The sequence below is a fragment of the Neocloeon triangulifer genome, unplaced genomic scaffold (assembly GCF_031216515.1).
Source record: "Neocloeon triangulifer isolate White Clay Creek 2 clone unplaced genomic scaffold, ASM3121651v1 ptg000012l, whole genome shotgun sequence".
Taxonomy (NCBI): domain Eukaryota; kingdom Metazoa; phylum Arthropoda; class Insecta; order Ephemeroptera; family Baetidae; genus Neocloeon; species Neocloeon triangulifer.
The window spans coordinates 556,435-576,276 of NW_026775554.1; the positions used below are offsets into that span (position 1 = coordinate 556,435).

At 43.3% G+C, this 19,842-nt stretch overlaps 6 protein-coding genes across 6 annotated transcripts; 4 read left to right on the forward strand and 2 right to left on the reverse strand.

Moving 5' to 3' along the window:
• Nucleotides 1-205: 205 nt before the first annotated feature.
• On the forward strand, nt 206-5,524 carry LOC132196631 (G1/S-specific cyclin-E1). Its single transcript, XM_059619418.1, has 8 exons — nt 206-320; nt 1,231-1,348; nt 1,735-1,798; nt 1,933-2,057; nt 2,148-2,598; nt 3,895-4,380; nt 4,625-4,747; nt 4,879-5,524. Exons 2-8 carry the CDS (start codon nt 1,332-1,334, stop codon nt 4,993-4,995), a joined length of 1,383 nt encoding a protein of 460 aa, XP_059475401.1. The 5' UTR covers nt 206-320; nt 1,231-1,331; the 3' UTR covers nt 4,996-5,524.
• A 213-nt stretch (nt 5,525-5,737) lies between these two features.
• LOC132197878 (unconventional prefoldin RPB5 interactor) lies at nt 5,738-7,872 on the forward strand. The gene is made up of 7 exons (XM_059621468.1): nt 5,738-5,893; nt 5,956-6,211; nt 6,270-6,461; nt 6,519-6,862; nt 6,919-7,115; nt 7,300-7,447; nt 7,503-7,872. Exons 1-7 carry the CDS (start codon nt 5,819-5,821, stop codon nt 7,704-7,706), a joined length of 1,416 nt encoding a protein of 471 aa, XP_059477451.1. The 5' UTR covers nt 5,738-5,818; the 3' UTR covers nt 7,707-7,872.
• Nucleotides 7,873-8,180: 308 nt separating this feature from the next.
• LOC132197880 (HIG1 domain family member 2A, mitochondrial) lies at nt 8,181-8,999 on the reverse strand. Its single transcript, XM_059621470.1, has 3 exons — nt 8,848-8,999; nt 8,612-8,788; nt 8,181-8,523 (listed from the first exon to the last, which is right to left on the reverse strand). The coding sequence occupies exons 2-3, from the start codon at nt 8,775-8,777 to the stop codon at nt 8,324-8,326; spliced, it is 366 nt and encodes a 121-aa protein (XP_059477453.1). The 5' UTR covers nt 8,778-8,788; nt 8,848-8,999; the 3' UTR covers nt 8,181-8,323.
• A 168-nt stretch (nt 9,000-9,167) lies between these two features.
• LOC132197877 (BAG domain-containing protein Samui) lies at nt 9,168-14,431 on the forward strand. Its single transcript, XM_059621467.1, has 5 exons — nt 9,168-9,467; nt 11,520-11,726; nt 11,796-11,968; nt 12,308-12,875; nt 13,898-14,431. The coding sequence occupies exons 1-5, from the start codon at nt 9,291-9,293 to the stop codon at nt 14,189-14,191; spliced, it is 1,419 nt and encodes a 472-aa protein (XP_059477450.1). The 5' UTR covers nt 9,168-9,290; the 3' UTR covers nt 14,192-14,431.
• Nucleotides 14,432-14,572: 141 nt separating this feature from the next.
• Nucleotides 14,573-17,261, forward strand: LOC132197875 (juvenile hormone esterase-like). The gene is made up of 12 exons (XM_059621464.1): nt 14,573-14,731; nt 14,788-14,935; nt 14,985-15,125; nt 15,183-15,342; nt 15,401-15,515; nt 15,573-15,643; nt 15,701-15,894; nt 16,002-16,191; nt 16,244-16,413; nt 16,467-16,614; nt 16,662-16,794; nt 16,992-17,261. The coding sequence occupies exons 1-12, from the start codon at nt 14,685-14,687 to the stop codon at nt 17,176-17,178; spliced, it is 1,704 nt and encodes a 567-aa protein (XP_059477447.1). The 5' UTR covers nt 14,573-14,684; the 3' UTR covers nt 17,179-17,261.
• LOC132197879 (prolactin regulatory element-binding protein) lies at nt 17,180-19,728 on the reverse strand. Its single transcript, XM_059621469.1, has 6 exons — nt 19,490-19,728; nt 19,226-19,430; nt 19,008-19,170; nt 18,776-18,953; nt 18,603-18,721; nt 17,180-18,208 (listed from the first exon to the last, which is right to left on the reverse strand). Exons 1-6 carry the CDS (start codon nt 19,628-19,630, stop codon nt 17,737-17,739), a joined length of 1,278 nt encoding a protein of 425 aa, XP_059477452.1. The 5' UTR covers nt 19,631-19,728; the 3' UTR covers nt 17,180-17,736.
• Nucleotides 19,729-19,842: the final 114 nt, after the last annotated feature.

Consider the following 19,842-nt stretch of genomic DNA (forward strand, 5'->3'; position numbering starts at 1 on the left):
TTCAAAATCACGGCAAATCCAAAATTTTTTAAAGAAAAACATTGAAAGAGATCGGTCAATTTCCCCACCACCGTTTGTTATTGGATAGGGAACGCCAGTAAAGGCGGAAAAGTAAACAAAGTTTTGAAGTTTCCAAGCGTTTGGCGCGTCCGTGCAGCCAATGGGAGGGCGCGCCTGCGTCGTCAGCCAATCAGCGTCGAGCTCGCCCCGAACATATGATCGCGAAGAGAGCGGCCGCCGAAATTGTCATTTCTTTCTCTCTGCGACTCCCGCCGATTCACCTCGCCGCAAATTCGCCTCCGTCGCCCGCCTAAACTCTGGTAAGCCACCCCTAATTGCTCTCAAATCATCCCTCGGGTCCTTCTTCAAGGTCACGTGACCGAATCCCGGACGATTCGGGCTTGATTCGCGAGATTTTGGCGTTTTTGGCGGACGCTTCGTCTCCCGCCCAAGTTCCGCATCGCCGGCCACCACCTCCCGCGGGTCATCCGCCCTCGGACGGGTCAACCCTGGCAGGTTTGCGGTTCCCTGAGCTCGAAATTTCCTCCTCCACCCGAGTTGCTTGATTTCCCAAACGGATGCGGCCGGAAAAGAGGGGAAACGCGGCCTTTCCATCGTGGCATTCCGGGCCACCATTTTTGCCCCTAAAGTCCACTTTTCCGCGCACTTTCCTCGTCCGTTCTGAATGGGACGTGACCGATGGGCTGTGAAATGCCGTTCTCCGTTCCAAACCGGACGGATCGGAGCCGAATTCGCGGCGAATCGGCGCGGACTTGGCACTTTTCCATTGTCATGTTGGCATCGCCAGAAACTTGGAGGGAAAAGTCGCTTTTCGCCAATCTCGCCGTTTCACCCCCAAGATCGACCCGATTCCGCCCATTTCTCTTCTTAATCGGCTCAAAAATAATTCCTTTATTCAAATTTACCAAATTTCTTCAAATTTGTGTGTGGGAAAGTGGAAAATCCGGGGGCCGAAATTGGCGCGCCGAGACCTCCATTTTGATGGACCGAGGGCGTCGATTTTCCGCACACTCTCGGCTCCAATTTCTTTTTTTTATAAATAATTTCTAAATAGATTAGAAAATGGAAAAGTCCATCAGTTTCATACAAAATGAATTAGAATTTAAAAAATAAAATCGGTCTGGGATTGGAATCCAAGACGACCTTGGGGCGGTCGTTCGCCTTTCGATCGCACTTTGCACCTTGAATGAATTCCTTCGTCTTTCGCAGGTCTCGAAGAGGAGTTTCGCGATTCCTGCCGCAAATTTTCCAACTCAAACACGCAACAGGAGACTCGCATCCGACCCTCTTTGGCCAGAGTCTGCAATAATATGTCCAGGAAGAATGGGTGAGCAAAAATTTAATTTTTTTAATGAGCAGAAATTTTTAATTAAAGAGAAATTTCTTATTATATTAAAATTAAAATTATTGAAAATAATTAATCTGTAATTAAATCATCTCTTTTCTGGTTAATTCTCTTCGATTTTAATAGAAATAAAATAATTTACAAAATAATTGCTTTTTGCTTTGAGAATTTTATTGCAATTTAAATTTTAATTTTCTCCACTTTAATGGATTTTAAGAATGTTTAATTTTCTCCTATTGGTGCCCCCCTGAAATTCTCTTCAAAGGCCTCACCTTTCAATTTGTGAGTCAGAAATAAGGAGTCGCCTGCATAACAGCGGGGCGCCTTTCTCTCCTTGTCCTGAGACTGATTGCACTTCCTCTCCACAGGCAGCAGCTCACATTGCCAGCGATGCTCAAGAGAAAAAGGTTGGCCGACGGCCCCAAGGAAGAGGTGAGTCGCTTTCCAGTCAATTTCCTGTTCAATCAATTTAAACTCCATCATCATGATTCAATGGCCAGGAAATATCCAAATGAAATTTTAAATCAAATAAGTTTTTTTAATTAAAAAAAATGTCTGATTTGCAGGCTTTAGAATCGTCTCAACCAAAGCGGCGCTATTTGCAGCCAATCAACAAACAGGACACTGTCAAGCCCAAATCGGTTTTGAGACGGCGACCGTCGATGGACGACGAAAACCGCACCCTTTCAAAGTCAGTTTGAATTTCAAAACTTATTTTTACAGATTAAATTCCATTTTTATACATTTTAAACTAATGTTGATTGTGAATTATTTTGTGCAGATTTCGAGAGATGACTTGCGTGGTGACGCATCTGCAGGAGCGCAAGTGTCCGTTCCCGAGCTTCCCGTGGGCCAACCGGGACGTGCTGTGGCAGTCGATGGTGGGGCCGGACGTGCGGAGCCGCCAGTCGCGCGACTCGTCCATCTTCGAGAGCAACCCCGAGGTGCAGCCCAAGATGCGCTCGATCCTGCTCGACTGGCTCATCGAGGTGGCCGAAGTCTACAAACTGCACCGCGAGACCTACTACCTGGCGCAGGACTACGTCGACCGCGTCCTCTTCGCCTCCCAGGGCATGCCCAAGAACGAACTGCAGCTGCTCGGCATCACGTGCCTCTTCGTCGCCTCCAAAGTCGAGGAGATCTACCCGCCCAAGGTGTCCGAGTTCGCCTACGTCACTGACGGCGCCTGCACCGAACAGTCCATCTTGGACCACGAAGTCTACGTCTTAAAGGTAAAATTCGGCAAACAACTTAATTCATTTCATTTTTTACAAATTAGCCAAAAGTTTTGGCAATTTGCAAGGATTTCTGATGTATTTTTTATTTTTAAATTTGGTTCGAATTTATCAAGTTCTTATCAAGCACATATTGTGGATTCGGAGTCCCGCAATAGGGCCGAAAAGAACAAGGCCGAAAATGGCTGAGCGGAACAGGGCCGAAAAGGAACAAGGCCGAAAGCTGAAAAATAACCGATAACCGCGAGCGCGTTCAGCTCAGCGAACATTCAATCCTTTGCGCGCCAATACCAAAATCCGTCATGCGGCCGATTCCCAATGGAAAATAGACGAAAATTGATTTTTCACAAGACTTCGCAAAATAATCTTCATTTTGGGCGAGACACATAATCACAAAATCACAGAAATTTGGGGGACAACAAGATGAAGATAAATTGATCTCCTGTACAGCTCAAAAAAACCATACTGCATGTGAACTCCAAATTTTTTATGTCAACTGACCTATTGATTTGAATTTGGGTGGTATGAACGTGATTTTTTGAAATCAATTTAACAATTTTGGTCAAGCCAATTTTGAGAAAAAATAAATAAATTCTAGGAAATACTCATAACAATGCTAAATTTAAATTTCAAAAATTCAGGTCTCCTACCAAATTCATTTTAACTATATCTCCTTGGAACTGACATAAAAAATTCAATGCTAATTAATGTAGGGAAAAATTAATTGGGCCATTCTTTTGCAAAAGCTCTCCTTAATATTTGAGTTTTGAAGTCTGCTGGTCAGTTTTTGGTTCACGTATTTCCGGCATATCGACCATAAATAAAACCAGGAAACTGAAAAGTTCCTTCCCACCACATATTAAATAATTTAGATATTTCTTAATTTGATTTATATAAGGACGATGATAAAAAAGATTGTGTGTCCTGAGACCCGAGGCGTCCCGTTTCTTATTGGGATGGCAGGTTGACATAACACGGTTATCCCGGTGATTTCCCATAAAAATCGGTTCTTCCTATTTTGTTTGCACCGGTATTTCGGCCTTGTTCCTTTTCGGCCCTATTCCTTTTCGGCCCTGTTCCGCTCAGCCATTTTCGGCCTTGTTCTTTTCGGCCCTATTCCGGCACTCCGTGGATTCCATTCCTTTACAAAAAAAAAAATCATGTGAAATTCAAACATAATTAAAGAAAAATTAAATAATTTGATGAAATCATTTGATTCATGAGAGCAATGACCTCAAAATTAACCTTCGAACCACATGTCTCAGTCCATTAATTCCGAATTGTGTTTTCCAGGCCCTGGAGTGGGACCTCTGCCCTTTGACCCCTGCCGGGTGGGTTCGTCTGTACCTGCAGTTTTCGTCTCGCAGCGGCGAAGAGAACAAGCTGGACATGCCGCGGTTTCCGCCCAAGGCGCTGCCCATGGTGTCGCGTCTGCTCGACCTGGCCACCCTGGACTCAGGGTGCATGACCTTCTCCTACTCGGAGCTGGCGGCCGGCGCGTTTGCCCTAGTGTACGGTCGCGAACGCGCCCTCGACGCGTCCGGCTTCCAGTGGCCCGAGCTGAAGAAGTGCGTCGCGTGGATGGCCAGGTTCGCCATCACCCTGCACACCGAGGGCCTTATCGTCATAGCCGGGACGGAGGAGGTCGAGGTCGCCGACCAAGACGTGCGGCCCGAACTGGTCCTCGCAGCCACCGCCCACGTCGAGAACGAGCACAACCTGCAGAGCCACGTCGTCACCCTCAAGATGCTGGTGAGCGCCTACGAACCTGGTGTCGGGGTAGGTCTTGCCGAGAAAAGTCCGAGACGGATGCGCGGCTCAAAATTGTAGATTCGAACAGGCGCCATTTTCCCAAAGTGGGCCTGATTGCTCCAATTTTGATTCCAAGCGTCCGTCGCTGAGAGTATCTCTGCAATGACTAATTAGATTTTTGTATAATTCGTCATTCGCATGTTACAAAGGATTTAATTTTTGGGAAGGAAAATTTAGCAACTTTTATTAATCGTTTTAATCCGATTTGTAGGAAGTTGCGCAAAAGTGCTTCGAAGAGAACTTTGAAGAGGAATTAACCAGTGGCAAGTCTAGTTCGTCCTCTCCGGAGAGCAAACTGAAAACCCCCAGCAACAAAGTCAGCAAACACCCAGAGGTATAGCAAAAGTTTTATAAGATCGCATTTTCTTTTAAATATTTTATTTTGCATCCAGAATTTGAATCTCAATCCCAAATGGCTCCTTAATGGAATTTCTTATAATTTAAATTTGTCGTTTTTGATTGCAGGATGCTGAGGGTTTCGAGAAGGCGCCAGTGAAGATGTCGTCGACAAAGCCCCTTGCTCAGAACCTGAACCCCAAGGAGCTCTTTCAGTCCCCCGAAGTGACAAAATTCGATCGTTAGACTTAAGGCGCGTTTTTTTCTGACCGGAATATATCAATTCTATATAATTTACTGTAAATAATATATATTTGACTATTTTGTCGCGGGACGTGATTGATTGTGCTGGGGAGACTAATTAATTTTTGTTGCAATTATCTTGTTTTATTAATTTTCACCGTAATTTATTGCAATTTTATCGGTCAAGACTGCAGGTTGATTGAGAGCGCTAGTGTAAATAATTTATGAGACGTGTGTTCCGAATGAAGAAAAAGAGGAGGAGAAAAAATATTCAATTTGCAGAGATTTTGCATCAAAACTTTCTGTGGATTTGCTGATCAAAGTGCTCGCCTTTAATTATTAGAAATAAATTACTAAATTGTACGATTGCGTTTTTGATATGAATTTACAGGACGGAGAACTTAATGGAACTTTTTTGGAAAAATTATAATATATGCATTATATAAATACCGTCTTTCATGAGAAATGAGATGTTCAACGCTCATGTTAGAAGCAGTGATTCTTTGTATCTTTAATAAAATTCTCAACAAAATAATAATCATGCTTTTTTAAATAAAATTATCATAATGGAAAAACAGGAAAATTTTCAATTGAGATTTTGAAATAAATTAATTCTTTGTAAAAGTGGCAGAAAATAATGATTTTGCCCAAATTGACAGCAACTATAAATCCACAAGTCAATCAAAATATTTAATTTGCAATATCGATGCAAAGTGACATCTGGCGGGCGTTTCGGGAACGAATTTAGGCTTGTTTACGATCTGACACTGCAGCTGACCGCGGATGACCATGCTTGCTCGCGTCCTGTCCGACTTCTGACCGTGATATGGACGATTCGCAGATTTACCAGGGCGTCCAGCACAACGACGAGCAGTTCCTCTTCGGCTCGCGAATCGAGCACGTGCGCTGCCCTTTATTTTCTGCTTTGAACTCGTCTTTAAAATTACTCAAAAATTTTCGCAGGACCTGCTGGAAATCAAGCAGGAGAAGCAGCGGCTCGAGGGCGAAATCGACAAGTACGAGCGGCTGGTGCAGACTTTGGAGCGGCTGCCGCGGGAGCTGTCGTGGCCGGTGCCGCACGTCGCCCTCACCAAGCACGCCCTGCTGCCCGACGCCCACTTGGTCAGCACCAACGAGGTCACCGTCCACATCGGCGACAACTGGTTCACGCGCTGCTCGGCGCACCACGCCAGGTCCATCTGCCTCCGAAGACAGCAAAGTAAATTTAATTTTAAAAAAAAAATGGAACTTTTTTTAAAATAAATTTTGATTCGCAGAGTGCAGGGAGACGATCACACTGCTGAAGGAGAGGGAAAAGCTGTTGTTGAATTGGCAAAGGGCCGTGAGCAGCATGAGCGGCGGAATCGCAGGAGGAAGGGACGAGACGGAAGATTTTCCGCTGGACGAAGCGTTCGGCGGCCAAGACATCAAGGAATTCGTCTCCGAGGAGCAGTACCTGTTGGACAAAGGTTGCCACCCTTTTTTTTTTTAAATTGTTTTGGTACAAATTTGATATGGATTTGCAGAGACTCACAGACAAAGGGTGCGGGAACATTATGAAAAGAGGCGGGGCCTGAAGGAGGAAGCTGCAGGGGTGTCCGACGAGGAGCTGTGGCGGCGGCTCGAGGAGTTGGAACTCGAGGAGCAAACGTCCGGCGAACTGAGGACCATGAACAGGTCTGAGCGCAGCGGCGCCCCCGCTCGGGAGGTGCCGCCCCCTGAAAAGAAGAAGAAAAAGGTCGGGGTCAAATTCGCAGACGAGGAGGTCAAGCAGGAGGAGGAGGAGCCGAGTGTGGTCAAATTGGGCTGGACCTGGGACGACTCGGCCAGCAGCAGCAGCGACTCCTCCACTGCCGACGAACCGGAAAAGGTGCCAAAGTCTAAGATTATTTGTAAAAAATATAATTTTGATGTTTGGGTTTGCAGACTGAAGGGGCCAAGTCTCCACCCAGGAGGTTGTCCTTTGCTCAGCACATCGAGACTGGCAGCGACGAGACTTCGGTCATTGAGTTCGCGCACACCCCTGTTGAAAGTTTGCCCTTCTCAACGTCAGACCAGCTCAGGTCGCCGTCCGACATTTACTCCACCTTCCAAGAAATGTTTGCAGCAGCAACAACGCCAAAGTAATTTTTGCTTGAAATTATTATTTTTTGTAAAAAAATTTCATTCTTTTTCTCTAAGCACTCTAGCAACAGATGACAGAAGTTAAGGGCATTTACCTCTTAAGATTTATTCTGTTAGAACGCTTTTCTATTTTGAACCAAAATTTAAGATTTGAAAGAAATTTATTAAAAAAAATGTGTGCAGGTCTATATTGAAGCAGCCGAAGAAGGAGGTGGACGCCTCCGAAGAGTGGCCGACCATTTCCTACCCCTTTTCCTACATTCAGGGCGACCTGCCAAGTAGTGACAGCGAATATGAAGAACCAGAGCCCCCCAGCACTGATAGGCCGGAGGTAATTTTTTCTTCGAAAGATTACATCGAATGAAAAACTTGACCAATTTGAACAGGTTCTGAGTGACGTGATGGAAAAGGTCGTTGTTGCCGCCAAAGCCCCTTCACCCCCTCCTGAAGAAGTTCCTCTTGCCGAGGTGGAAAAGCGGTCGGTCCAGTTTTCGACTGGGCCTGCGGCCGCCGACCACCCTGGCAGGCAACACGGCCGCAAGAAGCTGAGCAAATTCAAGTCTTCGAGGATGGCGTCCAAGAAGAAGTGAAGCATATTGTGATAATAATAATTTGCAGAAACAACAAAACCTGTATGTGGATTTATTCGATTCGCATCCAAGCTGCGCTGGCACGCCGGCCTCAACCCATCCACTTTTCTATGTCTTGCTCTTTGTATTGTAATAAAAAGTCAATCAGTTATCACAGATAATTAGTTTATAATTTATTATTCTAGTTTTTTACTGCAAAATAATTAAGTTTCTTGTCACAGCTCACTTCTAGGCATAAAGATTAAGACTATTTTTTAAACTAATGGTTAGTTTAAGGTTCTGAATTATTAAATTACTTAATTTGAACATTCAAGCCTGTTGAAATTGCATCTGCGCAAATTTAACAAAAAGCGCCAAAATCACACTTTCGTGGTGAATGCGTAAGTGGTGTAACAATTTACTTGCACAACTACTGCTTTTGATTTTTGTAACCATAAATGTTATTTAATTAAATTTCTGCAAATAATTTCAGAATTATAGCTTTTTCCCAATTTTTTTGTTTATTTCACATTTTGCACATTTATTTATCCTAATAATCAATAAACTCTTTATTTACAAATATAAACGCCCCTGAATCAAAAAGCAATAATTTCCAACAAAATTGCTTTTTACTCTTCCTACTTGACAGCAGGGGGCTCCATGAAAACACCCTGTTTGGTCGCGGAATTGGCAGCCACGAACATGCCACCGACGAGGGCGAAAACTGTGAATCCCTGCGCTGCGATTCTCCACCGCATCATCACTTGGGACATGTGACTTTTTCCCTGTCGAAAGTTCCACAGTCCGTACGACAAAACTCCCAGAGTTAGAAATGCTCCTGAAATGTTTACAAAAAATATTTAGAAATTATGTACATTCAAAATTGTGGTTATCAGAGAAGATATTTGAGAATAATATTGAAACACCTGCGGGGACGAGAGGGTTTTCAGAAAACTTCCTCTTGAATTTGCCGACGAATGTTTCGTCTTGAATATTTTCTTCCATTTTTTGCCTAATTTGAATCCAGTCAAACTCACTGGTGTAGTTTTCATCGCTCTTCTTGGCAGCAGTTTCTTCTGCAGGCTTTCCCATTGTTTTATAATCTACATAAAATGGAAAAAACGATTAAAAACTTCATAATTATTAAGTCCTGTATACCTACTTTCAAAAATACTAGTTATATAATAACAGCAAAGCAGGTGCGGAGAAAAACAAATTCAGCTGTGCCAGTGAAAGGGAAAGTAGTTTTGATTTGTAATAATTGTAAAAGACTCGATCGGAATACATGAAATTTGCCACAAAGCGCGGGAATCTTTGAAATGGCTGCGATTGGCCGAAATCAAAGATGGCGTCCGTACGGATCCAATCAAAAGAAGAAACGAGCCAATGAGCGCTTCCCATTCAAATTTGGCGCCAACAGCCGAATTCTTTGAAAGGCCGCGAGGGGCGCTGGAATTCGCAATATTCGCATCCAATCGAATTTAGCCTTCTTGCTTTCCTTCTTCCGAGTCACAGAAACGAGAAGATTCTCGGCGTGTGCCGAAAATTCAGGAATGCGCTCGGCCGAGTGGGAAGAGTGGTTTTAGGAGGGTGCGTCAGCGAGAAATGTCGCATCTGTTCCGGGACAAGGGAAGACCAAGTGCAGACCGCTTTGACCCGCGCAGCAGCGACGAGATCCTGCAGTCCATGAGGGATGAACTCGCCCGCGACAAGAGGATGTTTTTCGAGCCCCCTTCTTCATCTTGGACCGACTCTTCCGTGAACCCTTCGCCCTTTTCCAGAGTGCGTATGTTTTCGCCAACCACTTAATTTTTCAAAAGGGATAATTAACGAGAGCGAATGAAAAAAAATACGGAAAGAAAACCGGCTCAGCCTTCTCGTGACACACATAAAACGTCAGGCACGCTCATTATGCGTGCCACAAACTAAGCACACTTGCCAAATTCTTGCTTTAATCATCATTAAATATTCTGCAAAATTTTAAAATTTTCATCGAAATACTTAATTTTTAGCCAAATTTAAAAATTCAAGTCTTGTTTAAGGTGGAATGAGCGAAATTGAAATAATTGATGAAGGGTAAATTTTATGATTTACTTAAATTGTTTTTGAAATTTAAGTTTCAAATATTTAATATTGAATTTAAAAACCAGCCAGAAAACGTCCAGATTTTCCTTTGAAAATGACATCTTTCATCTTCAACGTTGAATATTTTGAGAAATATATCGATAAGGTGTTTAAATATGTTCAAATTTTTGAACCTGTTTAATTAAGGAATCGAACCGTGCCTGAAAAATGAAAATTGTCCATGCAGTTTGAAAGTTACGAGGATTTTTTGTTGGAAAAAATTGGAATTTTTTTACAAAGATTTTCCACGAATTTAAATTCGAAAACGAATTTTGACGGCGCAATCGTTTGGTTTTTCCCGAGCGCGAGCGTTTTTATTTTTATCTGGATCAGTGCGAGGATCTGCGGAGATTTTCGCTGGAGATGAGTAAGCGTGGCCTGGCGTGGCCGTCGCGAGATATTTTGGTCCGGCAGGGCGGATTGCCAGCCGCGAGTGGACCCGCGACTAAGTGATGCAATTTTGCTGTCACTTGCTGCTGCTGCATTATTATTATTATTCTCGCCACCCGCTTCTAGAAATATGCACTCGAGACGAACGATCGGCGAAATTGCAACATTCGGCCACAAAATGTGAGCTTTGTGTTGGCCGCCGCCGCAACTTTTGGCTCGCGGCCCACCTACAATTACGTTGATTAATTCACAGCTGTAATTCTTGCTGCACAGAGAGAGCGGAAAATCAATTAATTGCTCTAAAATTAATTATTAGTAATTTAAGGAAATAATCTGGAACTATTGCAATGACTAAATATTATAACATTTATTTAATTAGAGAATTTATTCAAATAAGAAAAGATCAGAAAGATTAATTAAATAAATAAATTTTTTTTTGAAATTTATAAAAATTAACAAAAAAAATTTCCTCTGCTGCCATCGTTTAAAAACCGACTTGAATTAAGCTTAAAAATTATATTTCGATTTTTTGCCAATTTCAAAGTTTTTTTTCTTTTTTTCTCAATAATTCCTTGAGAACGATCTGGAATGAATTCGCCCTTTGCGATCGTCACGTGTGATCAAATTTCACCTTCCCACAGATGTTTTTATTGTTTGCATTTCGCGAAACGCAAGCGCCTTATTGATCAGTTTGCGCGACAAAGGGCGCGACACGTGCCCGCGAGGTCACCTCTCGCTGAAAGGTCGCCTGAAAAGACAAACGCCGGCCGGTCACGCGACCAAAGATCAATACCAGATTATATAAATAAACCTGATTTAAGAGTGATGAGACGAGTTGACGGCACCAAAGAGCAACCTTCAAAAAAATTTCTTTCAATTAAAAATGAGATGATTTTCTTCTTCTAATTTTTCAATTTTGTTTGAATTTCTATGAAACCCACTCAATTTGAATGAATTGTGTTGGATTTGTTAAGTTTTTAACAAATCAGACCAGATTATTTTTCAGAGGTATTTAAAATTTAACGATATTTTCGAAAAGGCTTGTTCAACAATTTGGAATTCCGGTGCAAAATGACATGGCGCATCTTTTGGATATCTTGGACTTTTTTGTCAGGTTGCTTATTTTGAAGGTGCATCAAAAGATTTTACTGCTTGTCTTTAAAAGAAAATAATTTATTGTTACTTTACTTTTAATGAAATTTGTATTAATTATTATTTGAATTGAGGCTGTTAAAAGTTTGTTTGCGTTGCTACGGCCATTTCATTCATACATATAATGTTAAATTTTGTTGTATTTAATTTGAAATTTGGTGACTTCAGGGATTCCCGTTTGACTCTGACCGCGGAGCGCGCAGCAGCCGCCTGCAGAAGCACTTGGACGAGATCGCCGCGAGACACCCCGAGTTCGCCGAGCACCTCCGCCCCTCCGACATGGCCTCCGCCAAGGGTCAACGCACCCGCCAGCCCTCGGGCGGCAGCTCCGGCGTCTTCTCCGAGGACGACGTCGCCTCCGACTCGCACAGCCAGGTGCGCTTTTTTCAAACAAAAAAAAACAATGCAACAAATTTTTTAACTAAAAAAAATCGTGATTTGCAGACGAGCGACGAAACGCCGAAGCAGCCGGAAGCGGCTCGCAAACTGCCGCAGTACGGACTGAGAAACACTGTTGACCTCGGCGGCGCCGCCCAGCAACTGGCAGACAAGGAGAGAAACCAAAGGTCGTGGTCGGCGCCCCCGGAAAGCCGAACCACCGAGGAACAGCCCAAGAGGTCTGTTCATTTCATAGTTCCATTTTTTTTTAATTATGTTATTCTATGATAAGAAAAAAAAACAATAATTTTTTCCATATAGACAAAATTATTGTTTAAAAACAAATACATTTGTATATTATTGCAAAAAAACTGACTTAGAGGAAAAATCTGACAATTATGAATTATGTAATTTTTAAGGTAATGTTTTGAAGGAAGTAATAGTTACAATTAAGATTAGCAAAAATGTAAATTCAAGGTCATATTAATTATTTTAGATCCTTTGAAGCATTTGCAAGTTTTGGTCGCAATCATGTTTAAATTTTTTTTTTTATTAAATTTGAATTTTTTCCCCTCCAGATTTGTATCTCGAATCGAGATCCAGCCTTCGACGCCCAGAGGCCCAGCAGAGCCCCCTGCCCCCGCGGGCAACCCCTCTTCGAACCCAGGCAAACCCCCGGTGCCCCCGAAACCCAAGGGCGGAGAGCGCGTCATCCCCATTTTCGTGGAAGGGCGCAGCGAGCCGCTGGTGCCCAAGGACGTGCCGCCGCACGACCGCCCCCAGCAGCCGCCTCCGCAGCCGCCCCCGCAGCAGCCCTTCCCGGAGCGCCGCGCGGACTTTGACGACTTCACCGACTTTGCGCAGTTTCCGAGCCGCGCCTTCGGGGACAGCGCGTTCGCCGACCGCTTCGCCAGGCCCCCCGACTTCCCCGCCAGGCACCAGCGCCACTTCGGCGAACCCTTCTGGGCCCACCGCCCGGGAGCCCAGCAGGGGGCCCAGCAGCCGCCCCCGTCGCCCCCGCAGAAGCGCCCCATGGCCGCCCAGTCGCCGCCCACCAAGCGCACCCCCGAGAAGGCCCCGCCGGCCAACGACCCCCTCTCCAAGGTGGCCGTCGTGCAGAAGGACGTCGACGACCTCATGCAGCAAGTACGTTTTAATTAGAAAAAAAAAATTACCCTACAGGGGCCAAAAGCTGGACATTTTCGTAAAAGGAGATTTTGAAAATCAAAATTTTCTCGGTTTCTGTTAGAGATACGCCAAAAAGTATAATGACCAAAGTTGTTGGAATTCAGATGGACTACAACTTTGCTTCAGTACCCAAGGTTGCAGGTCAAAGATTAAGGTCACTTTTGGCATCATTAAATTTAAAATTTGCTGATAAAGTAACTAGTAAATAAATATTTTAAGTTTCAGAATAGCCAAAATCTGCGTATGGTAGTGAGAAGAACATATTCAAAATTGGTGGCAGTATTTTTTTTATAGTTTTCTAGTTATTCAGGGTCAAAGGGTGAAGAACGTGTTTTTGTTTTTGTTTTTTGGTCTTGCAACCTCAATAACTTTTCTACCAGAATTAGGATAAAATGTGTGATGACAAAAAATTATCCACTTGATAAGCTCTTTCAGGCCATGCATCACACATGGTGACTGGTTCACACATGGTCATTGACCCCGGTGACCCGTGACCTTTTCAAACTCAAAATTTTAAGTGTGACACGATTTTAGAAAGAGGACGTCAACATAATCATTTTGGTAACCGGATTTTTTGTTTTACATAAATAACAATTAAAATAATTGTGGGTGAAAATTAATTTTTCGCGAATGAAGCTCGAAAAACCACGTTTTTCATCCTTTGACCTTGAAAAACTTCTAAACTAAAATAAATACTATCACCAATTTTGAATATATTCTTTCCTACCAAAATACGCAACTTTTGGCTATTCTGAAACTTAAAATATACTTATACTAGATACTCCAGCAGTAAATTTAAATATTAATAATGGCAGAAGTTTGAACTTTGACCTGCGACCTTGGGCTCTACAGCAAAGTTGTGGGTCGTGTTTATTGCAACAACTTTGGTAATCATAATTTTTAACTTATCTCAAACAGAAATCAAGATATTTCCGATTTCTTGAGAAAAAACCTTCCTTAACACTTTATTTTCTCCGCAGATTGAGCAATTCTCGGGCGAGTCGAAGAGCGACAAGCAGTATCTGTTCCTGGACGAGATGCTGACGCGCAACCTGATCAAGCTGGACGACATCGAGACGGACGGCAAGGAGGAGATCCGCAAGGTGCGCAAGGAGGCGATCCGCAGCATCCAGCGCGCCATCAGCCTCCTCGAGTCGCGAGTGCGCGGCAAGACTGAAGAGCAGAGCGCTGGTGGCGCCGAGCAGACTGACATGCACGTGGACAACGACGAGTGCCCCGCGCCGCAACAATCGAGTGACGCGCCCGCCCAGTGACTCTTATCTATTTTAATCCCCTCTTAATTAATTAATCGCTATTTATTGAACACGGAGCAATAGTTTTTGTACTCATGATTTCGTTGTGCCACCTACTTAGCGTTCTGCCTGCTGATGATTTTTGTTTTACTATACGGGTAGCTCTGCCTTACGAACACAAGATAACTGCCTTGCAAATAAAGTTCAGAGTTGTGTGCCTTTTGCAGCACACACCGGCAATTATAAAGGATCAAAAAATGATTGCGTTTCTTCATTTATTGATTTAAACCTGCAATTTTAGGAATCAAACGTTGCCAAGTCCACATCTAGCAAGATCTGATTTTTTTGTATTTTAAATAAAAGTCGCTGTAAATTTTAAGATAACGTCCAATTGAATGACACAAATGACGGCAATTGGTAAAAAAAAATCGGCGAGATAAGATAAGGACACACGCAAATGTTGGTCCAGTTTTAGAATTTTACCAGTAGCCTATTTTCTGAATTTAACACAAAAATGAGGCAGCTAATTTTTCTTTTCTTCGCTGTTATATCTTCAGTGAGGTAATTCATTCTAAATTTTCTTTTAAATCCATTTAATTAAAGAAAAATGTACGCAGTTGCAAGACAAGCAAATTTCCTGAAGTGACGCTTTTCCACAATGGCAAAGTGGGAGGAAAAACGTTGCAATCCTTCGACGGCAGAGACTTTTTCGCCTTCCAGGGAATTCCCTACGGAAAGCCTCCGGTCGGCGAGCTCAGATTCAAAGTAAACTTTTATAAATTTTGGGGAAAAATGAATTAAAGTCATAATTTAGGCGCCGGAACCGGCCGAATCGTGGTCGGGCGTTCTAGACGCGACAAGGGAGGCGAGTCCGTGCGCCCAAGTGCCTCTGAATGGCGCCGAAAACTTTGTTGGAAGCGAGGACTGCCTCTATCTCAACGTCTACACCCCAAAGGTTTTGACAGAAAATTTATTCTAAAATGTAAAAAAAAACTTATTTTGTAATTAAAAGTTGCCAAGCAAAGAGAACAGGGAAAAGTTGCCGGTCTTATTTTGGGTTCACAGTGGCGGATTTTACGCCGGCAATGGCGGCATGGACGAAAACGGACCAGAGTTTTTGATGGACGAGGACGTCATTTTGGTCACGATCAATTACCGACTTGGACCATTTGGTATAACAAAATTTAAGTAAAAAATTGAAACCTTGTCAAATGCGAACAAAATTTGAAGGATTTTTGAGTTCCGGTGACCAAAAAATTCCTGGAAACTTCGGGTTGAAGGACCAGGCTTTGGCACTGACCTGGGTTCAGGACAACATCGAGTTTTTCAACGGAGACAGGGATAGGTTAATTATACATTTTTTTTAACGATTGAATTAAATTATTAAAAAAAATTAATTTAGAGTCACGCTTTGGGGCTACCGCGCCGGTGGTGCTTCCGTCGAGGCGCACTTGTTCTCCCCTCAGTCCTCAGGTGATATATTTAAATTAAAAAGTAGGTCAATCAAAGGTCATTGAACCATGATTGCAGGTCTCTTCAGCAACGCCATTTACCAAAGCGGGAGCTTGGCCAACGAGTGTCTGTTGCAGGCAAAGCCGGCGCTCATCCTGCAAGTGCTCAACTCTATCGTCAAGTGCGACGAGCATTTCAAGATCGAAGACCAACTCGAGTGCCTTCGAAAGGTGCCGGCCAGCGACCTGGCCAAGGCCGTCAATAATTTTCCAGTAAGAATCTTAATTTTTTATTTGAAATAAAAAAGTTACCAGAATATGGAAATAAACTGAAGCTCAAAATGTACATTTTTGTTTTTAAAATTTAATTTAAAATTCAGTCTTGGGGCCAAAAAATTCCACTGGCGTTCTCCGTGGTCCAAGAGTTGCCGAACCACTTGGACGGGTCGTGGGTCGAGGAACCCTTCCTGCCTGAGAATCCGAACCACTTGCTAGCGGAAGGGCGCATCATCAACGACGTGCCCACCATCACAGGACTCGTCAAAAATGAAGCGGCCGCGTTGGGAAATGGTTTGCAAATTATTTCTAATTATTCATCTTTACTCCTGAATTTTTTAATCAGCTTTGAAGCAAAATCCAGACCTGCTGGGACAGGCGGACAAGAGCTTCAAAGACGTGTCCAGACTGGCCGGTTGCTTGTTCACGATGAAGCCAAAGAAAGTGGCAAAAATCAAGAAATTCTACTTCGAGGATAAAAGAATCAACGAAAAGCAGACGGATCGATTTTTGGAAGTAATTTTTTTCAAAAACTTTTTTATTGAAATTTGAAACTAAATTTGCATTAGTTTGTGAGCGACTCGATGTGGAACTGGGGTCAAGTCAGCACCGCCTTGAAGCAGGCGAAAGCGGCCAAGAGTTCGGTGTACTTTTACGAGTTCACTTTCGAGGGCCGCATTAGCGAGGCGACAGCTTCGGGACTGAAACCCCTCAAAGGTTGCTCAGTTTTAAAAATCATGTATGAAATTAATTGGATTCGGCAGGGGTGGCGCACGTTGACGATTTGGCGTACATTCTGCGGAGGCGCGTGCCCTTCCCCGACGGACAACCGGACGAACGCGAAAGAAACACTTTGAGGCGCATGACCGGATTCCTGGCCAATTTCGCTCGGACCGGGTTAATTGAATTTTATTTTCATATTTTTTAATTAATTATAGATTCTTTCTCGAATTCGGGAGATTTCATTGATTATTTATTTATTTAATAATATAAATAAATTAAGGTGGGAAAATATATTTGAAAGTTTCGGTGATTTCAGCATTCTTTACTTTTAATTTGGTATTTTTCTTTTTAATCAAGAAATTTCTTTTCAGGAACCCTAATGTGGAAAACAACGAGCTTTTCCCGGTCGAGTGGGAACCGGTGGAGTCGGAGAATTTCAAATATTTGGAGATCGACGAGGAGTTGACGATGCGCGAGGGCTACCCCTTCAAAGAGAGGATGGAGTTCTGGGAACGGCTCACCAAGAAGAAGCCAAAGGTTGAGAAAGAAGAATTGTAGATTGACAAATTAAATTTAACGTTGTGTTTATTTAACATAATATAATTTAATCAAGGCAGGCAGGGCTTTGCAATTTTGGGGAATGTCGAAGTAGTTTTATTCTTGGGACTAGCAGAAGCAAACTTGAGGTTAAAGACCCACACCAGGCAAACTCTCCAGAAATTTTTACATCAGAGCATTGGCTGTTTGTATTTTCTTGCAATTTTTCCTCAATTGGGACTAATTTCATTTAAAGTTTTAATCAGTTTGGCTGGAAGAAATTTAATTCCTGTTTCGGAGCCTCCGGGTGGAAATTTTTTACATTTCATTTTAATGTTGATCACCAAAATTGGTCATCTTTCATATTCAGAAATAAAAAAATTACTCATTTTGTTCTTCAAATAGCGATTTCAACCTAGATTTTTACACTTTGTAAGTAAAAAGTGAAAAATTTGCCAGCGTGGACCTTTAGATTAGCAAAAAAATTATATCATTTTTTATTTTTTTACCTACCCGATATATAAAAAAACTCAACAATAACTATTTGGAAAAAAATAAAATTTTGAGACTGCGAAAGATTCAAAGTCCAAGGGCACTGCACAGGACGAAAGTCAAGAAGAGGACAAGGACGATGAGGAGGACGGCGAGCCACGAGGGCATGGTGCGGCGCTCGCGGACGCTGTGCACGCACACCTGGTTGTCGACCGAGATGCTGACGACGGCCGTCTCGAAGGGCCCGTCGGCCGTCGTCGGCAGGAAGGCCAGGCCCGTGACGAACATGGCGTGGGCCGCGGGCACGTGCAGCACCCTCTGCAGGCTGAACGCGATCAGCACGTGCACGCTGCCCGTGAACATGGTGCCGGCGGCCACGAAGCGGCCGTCGTCCGACACGGCCAGCGCCGACAGGCTCTCCGCGGACGGCCACGCGGTCACCAGCGAGCCCTCCTGCGGGTTCCAGAACTGCACGTACGAGTTCTGCTTGGACCTCCGGGCAGGGTTGGCCAACACGAACAGCCGAGATCGCGATTTGTTGCCCTCCACGATGCCGAATCTACAGACACATTCAAAATCAAATTATTGATTAGAGAATTCTTTAAGGAGAAATTTAAATAAATAAATATTTAATAAAATAATAACAAATATAAACAAATTATTAAAGATTTACATAAATAAAAATTGAAACAATAAAATAAAAAAATTGAAATATATAGAAATTAAAAAAATTATTAATAAAAAAATCAATCAAATATTGAGCCTATTGAGGGAACAAATTGAATAAAATAATTTTAAAAAAATCAATAAAGAATTGAAAATATAGCAAGAAAAAAAAATTAAATCTTGGAGATTGAATCAATTTTGCTATTAGTATGGAACAGTTTTAGTCTCAATTTATTTTTAGCTATTCAAAAATTTGGAAATTTTGATTAACAAAAATTGATTCTTACCGGCATCTTTTAAACATGAACTTGAGCTTTTCTGGCGTTTCCCAATTCAAGGACTGCACTTTGGCCGCCTTCGTACAGTCCCAAATGTGTCCTGCCCCGTCCTTGGCTATGCTTACGATCTGAACAAAAACTTTATTCACCTTTTCTTAACCAATAATTTTTGATAAACAGACCAACTTTTCATCTGGGCTAAAGTCTAGGTCGTCGATTTCTTTTGAATGAGCTGCGATGTCATGGATCAACTTCATGGCGGGGAATTTCCAAATCCTGACGTGTCCGTCCAAGCCGCCGGTCGCCATCAGCTGCCCGCTTTTGCTTATCCTAACCACCCTCTGCAGAGGCTCGTCGTTGCTGCAATTAAATAATTAACGCTGCGTCACTTTTACTAATAAGTTTCATTTTTACTTGAAGTCTGTTTGGATGCTGTCGCCGGGGCCGATCTTGAACTGGAGCCGTTTGAAGGCGTTGCTGTTCGAGTCTATCCTCTGCGGTTTGCCGTTTTGCTGCCCTTTTGAACTTCCCCTCCTCTTCCGGACACCCTCTTTGTTCGACTCTTCTTTGACTTGGCCTGAAAGTTCAAAATTTCGGTTCAAATCTGAGTATGGAATTGATATTGTCGTCACCTTTGTTGCTGGTTTCCTCGGCTTCGTCGGTCACGCTAATGTTGACGTTGTAAAGCTGGCAGTGGCTTTCTTGTCCGGACACGACGAAGTACTTCCTGCCGTCCGTGTGACACGCGCAGTTCATGACGACGCTTCCGCCCGTCTCGTGCCGCATCGCCTCCTCGCCCACGAACTTGTCGCCGTCGTGCGAAATCTCGAAAATCTCCTGCGAAAATTCATGATTCAATCAAAACGCAAGACAAAAAATATCAAAATAATTCGTACGAATCCGTTTTTGACGCCAGTGTTGGCCGCCCCGCCGCCGCCGGCCACCAGGACGTGCCGACTGTCCAGCATTTCGACGCAGTAGAGCGGGAAGTTCACTCGGGCGAACAGGCCCCGCTTGTCTTGGCGCGTTTTCGACATTTCCGCAGCCGATTCGCACCGAGAAGCCTAAAAAATCGCGCTACTTCCACGTCGCCTTGGACATTTGTTTTCGCTGACAGCTGTCCAGGGCAAAATTCTTCGCAACGCGCATGCGCGTGAAAATCCTCTGGTTCTAAAACTCACAGAGGATGCGAATCTCTCCAAAAGCAGCCGCCATATTTGAAAAGTTCATTGCAAGATATGCGAGGATT